This window comes from Zea mays, chromosome 2 (assembly GCF_902167145.1).
Source record: "Zea mays cultivar B73 chromosome 2, Zm-B73-REFERENCE-NAM-5.0, whole genome shotgun sequence".
NCBI lineage: Eukaryota > Viridiplantae > Streptophyta > Magnoliopsida > Poales > Poaceae > Zea > Zea mays.
Genome location: NC_050097.1, coordinates 29,079,271 through 29,089,033, shown reverse-complemented (window position 1 = coordinate 29,089,033; position 9,763 = coordinate 29,079,271). Strand labels below are relative to the sequence as shown.

Here is a 9,763-nt window from a genome sequence, read left to right as displayed (position 1 = left end):
CCGGCAGAGTGCGCTGGTGCTCCCGCAACTATGGGTGGCCGCCTTTCCTCGCCGCCTGCAACTTGCTCGCCGCAGCTGTCACTCGCTCGCTCGCTCCCAGCCTGCGCTTGCCCCTGCGACTCTGGACATGGATCCGATCCGCCCAGGCGGGGGGCCGCGCGATTCCATATATTCGCGTAAAGGAGGCCCTCTGAGATCGATTCCGATTCCGTTGCTCCGACAGAACTTGTTCGGTTACATGGGATAAAAATTCCATCATAAATTTAATATAGGTATGAATTGAGTGAATCCATACCTCCTACTCAATCCCATTACGGCCTCGTTTGGCAACGGGTGTAAAAGCAAGTATTGAGGCCCAATACACGTCCCGCGTGTATTCAGGTCCACGATGGGAGCATGTTCCCTGTGTGGCCCATATTTGTCTTTGGCAAATCGGGTGTCGGAGTGGATTAGGGTCACATACACGCCAATACGCCGGGGATAGAAAAATCTCCACCGAGACGTGGAAGACAGCCCGTCGTTCTCGCGTGGCGGCGTCACTAGCTAACCCTAGATCAAGACGAGTGCATCCACCGCTCTCCACGCCGCCGCCGATCTCGTCGAGAGGCATCCACGACTCTCCACGCCGCCGCCGATCTCGTTCGTCCAGCGTGTGAGTTTTAATTCATCCCGTACTGCATTTCTTCCTGTTCCGTAGCGGCACTGGCTGGGCGCCGGCACCTGCGCAAGCGGCGGCTGGGCGTCTGGCACTAGAAAAATACCCAAGGTGAGCGGCACTAGCTGGGCGCCGGCACCTGCGCGAGCCGCGGCTGGGCGTCTGGCACTAGAAAAGGGCGTCTGGCAGCTGGGCGTCTGGCACTAGAATAGACGGCGCTTCAGATTGATAGACAGAACCTCCAGAGGAGAACACAAAAGCTAGCCAAGATCCATGTGATCTGTACGTACGTACCTTTTTTTCCCTAATTCTTCTCAGATCCTTGCCAGTTCATTGGAATTTATTAGCCATATACAATGACTCTTAACCAAAAGCTGGGCGTGTGATTTATTAGCTATCTACGTAGTGGCTGGGCTGTGATCTGTGGATGAACAAGACCAAGCAGGAACGGATGGGAATGAATAGAAGGGTTCGAGATCTAATTAACCATATACAATGACTCTTAACCTTTGATTTGTTATATTCTAAAATTTATTAGCCCATTTCTTTGTTTTGTATGCTATGATATCAGATTGCATTGTACCAAGGATAAGAAAAAATGGATCAACTAATTAGGAAGAGAAGAGAAGAGGAGGACGAGGAGTTAATGCTCTTTCTTTTCCCTGCTCTTTATTTAATTAGTAATAGAGGGAGAGAGAAAAGAGCAAGGCATGCTTCTATTCTATCTGGCAAGGAGAGACTTAATGAGATTCTCGAAGGACATGAGAAGAATTGTCTTGTCGCATTCCGTATGGAGCCTAGTATATTCAAAAATATAGCATCATTTCTTAGAGAAGAACACATCCTACGTGATACAAGGGGTGTAACTGTGGAAGAAAAATTGGGAATGTTCCTTTTCATGTTGTCCCATAATGCTAGTTATGAGGATTTACAACATGAATTCAAACATAGTGGTGAAACTATCCATCGACACATCCAGTCATTTTTCCATATAATCCCATCTCTCATGTATAGATTTGTGAAGCCTGCCACTGGAATTTCAGTTCATTGGAAGATTACCACGGATGAACGGTTCTTTCCTTACTTCCAGAATTGCATTGGAGCTATTGATGGAACACATGTTCCAATTACCATTTCAGCAGAAAAGCAAGCTCCCTATAGGAATAGAAAAGGCACACTAAGTCAAAATGTAATGTTGGTTTGTGATTTTGACTTGAACTTTACTTTTATATCATCTGGTTGGGAGGGATCAGCTACAGATGCTAGGGTTCTAAGGTCTGCGCTACTTGGAGGATTCCATGTTCCTGAGGGAAAGTATTATCTTGTCGATGGGGGATATGCTAACACACCATCATTCATTGCACCGTACCGTGGTGTTCGATACCACTTGAAAGAATTTGGCCACGGTCACCAACGACCAAGAAACTATAAGGAATTATTTAATCACCGGCATGCTTTATTGCGGAACCACATAGAGAGAGCAATAGGAGTTTTGAAGAAGCGTTTCCCTATTCTAAAAGTTGGAACACACCACCCAATTAGGAACCAAGTGAAAATACCAGCTGCGGCAGTGTTGTTCCATAATATTATACGGATGCATAATGGGGATGAAGATTGGTTGAATAGCCAAACAAGTAACATATCGCCAGAAACTTTTGTTGATCTTCCTGGAGGAGACAATTACTATAGCAATGATGTCGTGTCGCTTAATAGCCAAGTGGATAATGGGAACTCTGTTAGAGATATGATTGCATTGAATATGTGGAATGATTATAGTCAACATCGTTCATGATATATGTAAGTCTCACTTGTTTGGATGTTTAAACTCATATATTTCTATATATGTAAGTCTCAATCGTTTGGATGTTTATATATGCAGCAAGAATGTTTGGAAGAGGATCTCCTAGGATGAACCTGATCCAAGCTGCAGCTATGCAAAGAGTATCCCCTAGATCTACTACTAACAAGCGCAAGAAGAGAACATCACCAAAAGGTATTTTGTTACCTATTCTTGCTTATTTTATACCGTCACCTACTCACTTGCTTTATTTTCTTGTCATAGTTGGTCGTCTTAGAGCAAACTGGAATAGTGGACTAGAAAAGGGTTTAGTTGAAATTCTTCAAGACCACAACAATGACTGTTATAAGGGCCAAAATGGGTGGTCATCGGAAGCATGGAATAGAATTGTCAAGTTATTCCATGAGAAATTCCCTTATGTCACATTTACAAAATGCCAAATCCAAGATAAAGAGAAAGAGTTAAAGAGAGACTACAAGGCTCTTAAAGAGGCAAGACAACAAAGTGGGGTATCATGGGATGAGCGGTTGTGTAGAATAGAGGCAGAAGAACCCATTTGGAATAACCTCACCATTGTAAGTTAATTCTGTTGAAATCTGGATTTTTATTTTGATTATTTTTGTTATAATTGACTAACTCAAGTGAACCACTTTCTTGCTTTGTTTAGAGTAACGAGAGACTTAAGAAGTTTCGGACTAAATCTTTCCCACTATTTGAGGCTTTAGGAGAGCTACATGATGGTATGTTATCTATGTTTTTCTTATTTTTATCCTAGTATTGAAGTCTTAAAGACTTACAACGCTTCTTGGTTTAGGGAATATTGCTGAGGGAACCATGAATTTTACTTCTATTGAGCCTTATCGACCTCCAGTCACACAACCTTGTCAAGGTGCTGCTACACATCCTTCTCAAGCTGCTTTTATGCTCACACAGCCTTCTCAACCGTCTTTCACACAACCTTCTCAACCCGCTTTCACACAACCTTCTCGAATTGCTTACACACAACCTTCTCAAGCCGCTTTCGCACAGCCTTCTCAAGCCGCTTTCGCACAGCCTTCTCAAGCCGCTTTCACACAGCCTTCTCAAGCCGCTTTCGCACATCCTTCTCAAGCTACAATCACACAAGCCATTTCTAATGAAGATGATGACCTCAGAGTATTAGATCCAATAGCCCCTACATCAGTGAGCAAAAGGGCAAAAAATGTTGGTGCTGGTAGTTCAAGGACAAGAATTGACAAGCGTGGACAAGATGGGAAGGTGGTTGAGATGATGGAAAGGTTTCTAGAGATGAAAGAAAAACAAGATGAGGTGGAGAAAAGGGCGACAACTAATGCAAATGAGGATGATTTCCCTATTACAACATGCATTGCTATTGTGGATGGAATGGAAGAGCTTTCTGATGATGAGAAGGTTGATGCTTATGATGTGTTTAAGGATGCCCAAAACAGGGCCATTTTCATGATTGCCAAAGATGCTACACGCATAAAATGGTTGAGGAAGAAGATTGCTAGAACATGATATATGGTACTGATCTTCTTGTTATCCCTCTTATACTGTTTACTAAATATTGTTTGGATATTGAAAGTTGGGGTGTTTGCAGCAACTACTCTGATAGCAGCAAAAAATAGTGTTTAACTAGTCTTCTAATTGACAGCAGCAAATACTGCCTCTGCTATAATCTGGTAGCATACCATCTGGTTATGATGTTGTTTAATTATCTCTTTTAATTGATAGCAGCAAATGTTGCCTTCTAATTGATAGCAGAAAATAGTTCATACTTTGATATTATCTTGTCTAATCCCTTTTGTGGTCTTTATCTCCTGCAGATACTGCTTATGATGTTGTTTGAAACTTGAGGGATCAAAGAAAATGCAACGAAGAATTTGGAAGACCTTGAAATTATTACTAGCAATTGTTTGAAAGCAATCTAGTAAGCGAACTTTCAGTTGGAACCTGTCATGGCACTTGTGAAATCTTCATTTTTTATAAGCACCTCTGAATGTGATCCTTCTTGTCATTAAATCAAGACTACAAAGATGGATGTTTATTTAATTTGCCATAAGCACCTCTGATTGTAATACTTCTTGTTATTAAATCAGGACTAGAACGATGAATGTTTTTTTCTAAGCACTTTTGAATGCTATGTTAATTTGCACATTCGATGTGCCATGGTCAGTATTTGTGCTAATTTTTCAGTGTTATTTTAAATTTCAATATGAATATTAGTTTTTTTGTTTTATTTTAAGTTTCAAATATGAATATTACAATGCTTATTTAGTATATAACGCTAGCAAAGCATATTATAATGTTTTTTATAGTTATGGCAAACAGTCAGTATGTTACACTTGTACTCGTATGGAAATCAATACACGTGTGTGGGGATCGGTTGGAGAGGGATTGGGTGGCTGGACGGGATCCATCTTATCCACGGGTGGTTTAGGTCACATGTGTAATAGATCCTAGACTTGCCAAACGAGGCCTACGGGATTAAATGCATCAACTAATCCATGTGTCTTTTAAAGCTAGTTATTTTTTTGATACATGAATTTTTTCCATACCTAACGAGCTATAGATAGAATCTATGTCTTCCATAGTTTAAAAAATTTCTAAACTCTTGAGTTATATTCCATGATGGGTTTAACCGAATAAAAAAATTTAATTATTCTTTAATTATTTTGAGACATGGATTGTGACATGGATTTAATTTTAATCCATGTTAGGGCCTGTTCGTTTAATGCTCAATCCATGTGGATTGAACATGATTGAGTGGGATTAAATCCCGAGTAAGTCAAAATCCTTCATAATTTTTTCCAATCCTATTCAATCCACATGTGATGGGAATAACCGAACAAGGCCTTAATCTAAAGCTGGATTGGTGTAAACGAACAAATATAGTACTACCGACCTCTTTCAACAACAAAAAAAAAATAGTGCATAGCACTACCGATTTCATGCAGCCTCCCTAGGCACACAACACAACAAAGGTTATCCGATCGGTGCCACAAGTGCGAGCCTGAAGAACAGGGAGGCCACAGAGCGCGCTGGGTTCCGAGCCGTAATCATGCATGGACGCGCTTCGTTCCAGATGCCCTTCCCTGTACGTCTGCAGGCGTCGGACGTGACGTCCGACACGTCACAGCAGCAGGTTCGTGCGTGCCGTGGTGGGCGTCGCCACCAGACCAATTTGGCCATTTGGGCACCGCCGCGCGACCCCATTGGGCGACAGATCGGGCTCGGGCTCGTCACTCCCTGGCTCGCTCGGGCCGCGCCCGCACTCGTTTTCTCCCTCGCGATTGTTGGGCGCAACGCAAAGGAAGTAGCGAGCAATGCCAGTCATGGCAGACATGCACGGATGGCAGTGTACAGGGGGGGGGGGGGGGGGGGGGGGGGGGAAGAATAATCATGGAGTGTTGAAAGCATAAACATGGTAATAGGAGGCACCAGGAGCATGTGCAGCGTAAATAATATGAGTAAGCAGGGCAGCGAAGGAGAGACTTTACATCTGAAGAAGAAAATTGTACGAAAATTCTCGTGCTCAGATCATGCGCGCCATAAGCATCCTGACATCTGACAGAGCAAACATGAGAGTCAACTAACTGTTCAAGGTCGCCGGGTCCAGGGTTGCACTGCAAGGCATCGGTTGAGGAGCTAGTGGATACGAGATTACCTGATCTGAGGTAGTAGTGAAAACGGTCCTGTGTACAAGCATAGCAACATAAACAAACTAGTTCCACATACCACGAGCCAACTCCTGATGCAAACCGTTCTCACGTCGCACAACTCCTGATGCAAATACGTTCATGGAACGATACTGAGGTGGCTCTTTCCTGGGGCAAACCATTACCAAACCAAACCATGAACGCAGTGGCATCAGCTCACCTCCCTTCCATAGCCACGGAAGAACCCACCAGCAACCCAAGTAGTGCCGCTGTGCTGCACTGTACACCACCACCTCTGTTTGGGCCGTCCCAGATAACGCGACCAGCAGGGTGCTCGTCAGTCCTTCCTCCTTGACACCAGCCGTTCCCACTTCCTGGCGAACGCTCCGTTCAGTTCTTCTTCTTCTTCCTACCTTTCGTTGTATCCAAGAATTTTCCGCTTCATGTTCTGCTTCTCCTCGAGCTCAGCAGCATTCTGTTGCTCTGGCACCAGTGGGGCAGTCCCCCCCGGATGGGCATTTGCTTTGTCTGCTGCTTATGTCCTTCCTTCACAAGCACCTTGAATGCACACCTCGCTAACACCACCGGATTCCCACACATCTTTTGTCCGCTGCTTCAGTAGTCAGCTTACGTGACTCCAAGCTTGAATGGCTTTCAGTGCCCTGTCAAAGTCTTCTTGATCCTTAGGGTCGACCTGCACCTTCTTCTGTTGAACCCTCTTCATCATCGGAACCAACACATACAGCAATGTCCTCGATACAATCTTCATTTTTCCAACCTGTCTTCCAATCTCTCTTAGCGCGGAAAATCTTCATGACCATTCCGATATCTGCTTGTGCTAACTGCAGAGTTCTCACAGTTTGCTGCTTCGTCATGGTCCCTACCTTTTTCTTTCTTGGACATGTTTGAGGTCATATTGTCATTGACATCAAAAACAACATTTTCAGATCGTTTCGGCTGTGATTCGCTGTCCAACTAACTTGCATCTCCACCTTTCCTAGCTGCAGCCACACGCTCATTTTGTTCAAATTTAACTAGCACATTATTCGATCCTTCCAGAGATGAGTGCCTCATCACGTTGGATCGCAGCTCAGCAAACATATCCTTCAGCACACACAAATGAATCAGAATTCAGAATCTATCAGTGTTATTAAAACTACGTTTAAACATCAAAACTCTAATTAGAGGTTGAAACAGCGTTTTACCGTTTTGGCATTCTAAACTATAAAACACACTTCAATATGTGGTGCTTCTGCGTCTGCCGCCCCTACGATACGCACACCCGACGCCACCCGTTCTGCCCAGCCAGAGGTGTGGCTCCCTGTTTTTTATTTATGCATGATCTCCTATGATCCAAGGCTCCAATATGTGGTGCTTCTGCACTTTGCTCTTCTCCTACGATCCAGAGGTGCTGCTGCTGCGCTTTGTTCTTGTCCATCGGAAGTCGTAGTGGTGCTGATAGCTGCCCGCGCAATGGTGCTTGCGTACGAACTAATTTCATAATATGGTAGATCTATTTGTCCACATATTTGTTCTAGGTTTTAATTATTTTTAGCAATATGGGTGATAAGTGTTGATCGGAATGAAGCGAACACCGCTCTAGTGTGTGAATTGTTCGCCGAACAAGTGAAGGCTCACAACCGTTCCGGCACCCACTTGAATAAAATGGGGTACAAAAATGTGGTGGACAAATTCAAAGAAAAGACTGGGTTGTCCTACACCAAAATGCAGTTCAAGAACAAATGGGACAAGATGAGGATTGAGTACACGAATTGGAAAAGATTATCGAAAGAAACCGGATTAGGATGGGACACCGGGTTTGAGACCATCTCACGCACTACTATAATGGGAATATTTTATATGTTATTGTTTCGTAATTTTTTTTCGTATATGCATTCTTGTTATTTGTTTGTAACAAAGTTGGACTGCAAAGGGTAAAACAGACAATCACCACAGACCACCAACTCTCAGCAGACAAGAATCGGTTTACTTGGCAAACGGTTTAAAAAATGGTTCTTATTCTCTAGGAGAATCAAGAGATGGAGCTAAAGAATCAGGAGACAGAGCTATGCCAAACGAGCCCTAAATCGACTTAGATATGTATGAATCCTCCTAACAAAACAGCATAGGTCACCTGCTAGACACATGACCCTACGAACTGGAACAAAAACAGTCTCTACTACTATAAAGCACCAAGCTAAAGAATCAGGAGACAGAGCTATGCCAAACGAGCCCTAAATCGACTTAGATATGTATGAATCCTCCTAACAAAACAGCATAGGTCACCTGCTAGACACATGACCCTACGAACTGGAACAAAAACAGTCTCTACTACTATAAAGCACCAATTTCCACTATTTCCATTGTCGTGCGTCAACTCCCCCATCACCACCACCACACGCGCACACACGTTTAAATGGTAAAAAAAACTAAAATTATATACAAATGAGGATTGGAACCATGATTGGTAGCTTCAAACTCACGTTCATACACACCTAGCCAACAGAATACACATATCTTTGTGTTTTATACTTTATAGTTAAGTATAAAAGAAAATCGTAGTCGTAGCAACCTACGAGCAGCTAACTTGTAGAATGAATGACCCACTACCGGCACTCGTGTGTATTAGTATTACTAAATTCTAAACTGTGAAAGGCGAAGGGTTGGTTAGGTGTAGGTAAGCCCCGTTTTAAGGCTAAAGCACAGAGAAACAAAGTTATCCGATCTGTTTAAAGCAGCGTCATTGCGAGTGTGCGATCTAACAGAATATATATCTCAAAACTGCGAAAAAAAAACAAAGGGGAAGGTAATCACCGTTTGGGGGAGCGCCTCAACCTAGCGGGGAAAAGCTGTCAGAATGGCGCTGCATTCTGAGACCTGAGGACGCGTAGAAACCGGCGCCGGACCTCTATCAATTAGCCCACGAGACGTGGAAGCGGATGCTTACCATCGTGGTGGTGGACTGGTGGTTGCCGCCGACGAACGCGAAGCGGCTACTCGGCGAGGGGAGAACTTCAGACGTGATGCAAGTACTGGTGGAACGATAGTAATGAGCATTGGACCCTTGGTGGACTTCAAACTTATGCCGCTCCAAACTCTTGGGCTGACACTTTAGTGATGGGCCTTTTTTTTTCGTTGCTGTTTTAAACGGCCCAGTTTTGCATGGATGTCAACATCTTCTTAGAGCATTTCCAACAACGTGACCTATAAAATATCTTATAATTTAAAAATGAGTATATTTTATATAATTTAGGGCACCAAAAAAACATCTCGCTCCAACAGTAAAGCCCTAGATCTAGATTATAGGGCAGTCCACTACGATGTAGTATATTTGAGTCACTTGAGAGGGTGCCCTATAGTTTTTTGACAAAATTTTATGAAATAAGACACTGTTGGAGTAGTTTTTCCTGTGTAAAGCCCTATATTTCAATTTGAGACACTAGTTTGAGGTATTGTTGGAGATGCTCTTAGCGTCGTTAGTTTTTTTTTGAGATACATTGCAAAGTGAAGGAGTTTAACAGCCGGTTAAAGTGATCTACGACCATGACTTGAAAGGGTCGATCTTTGTATAATCCTCTAGCTGAAAGTTTGATCTCGAGTTCGAATTGAAAGTGACCAAAAGTAAGCGAGGGCTTGGAGTGTGCTGGATTG

The 9,763-nt window shown here is 43.3% G+C and overlaps 1 protein-coding gene and 1 long non-coding RNA gene across 4 annotated transcripts; one reads left to right on the top strand and one right to left on the bottom strand.

Moving 5' to 3' along the window:
- Positions 1–442: 442 nt before the first annotated feature.
- On the top strand, positions 443–4,638 carry LOC103646198 (uncharacterized). 3 transcript variants are annotated; one of them, XM_008670924.3, is made up of 6 exons: positions 443–652; positions 2,535–2,648; positions 2,718–3,028; positions 3,121–3,193; positions 3,268–3,977; positions 4,280–4,638. In XM_008670924.3, exons 2-5 carry the CDS (start codon positions 2,540–2,542, stop codon positions 3,969–3,971), a joined length of 1,197 nt encoding a protein of 398 aa, XP_008669146.1. In that variant the 5' UTR covers positions 443–652; positions 2,535–2,539; the 3' UTR covers positions 3,972–3,977; positions 4,280–4,638. The 3 variants fall into 3 exon arrangements, 2 of the variants coding, with proteins under 2 accessions (XP_008669146.1, XP_008669144.1); XM_008670922.4 differs by having other exon boundaries at positions 446–2,452; XR_562062.3 differs by lacking the exon at positions 443–652 and adding an exon at positions 673–2,452 and having other exon boundaries at positions 2,731–3,028.
- Positions 4,639–5,774: 1,136 nt separating this feature from the next.
- Positions 5,775–9,160, bottom strand: LOC103646197 (uncharacterized). The gene is made up of 3 exons (NR_157023.2): positions 9,060–9,160; positions 6,121–7,216; positions 5,775–6,020 (listed from the first exon to the last, which is right to left on the bottom strand). It is a non-coding gene; the product is annotated as an uncharacterized lncRNA (long non-coding RNA).
- Between the last annotated feature and the right edge of the window lie 603 nt (positions 9,161–9,763).

Coding starts and splice junctions, on each gene's coding strand:
- LOC103646198 (XM_008670922.4), top strand. CDS start 2,422: ATGATTATAGTCAACATCGTTCATGATATAT. Junction 2,649..2,717: donor GAAGAGAACATCACCAAAAG/GTATTTTGTTAC, acceptor TTCTTGTCATAG/TTGGTCGTCTTAGAGCAAAC. Junction 3,194..3,267: donor TTTAGGAGAGCTACATGATG/GTATGTTATCTA, acceptor TTCTTGGTTTAG/GGAATATTGCTGAGGGAACC.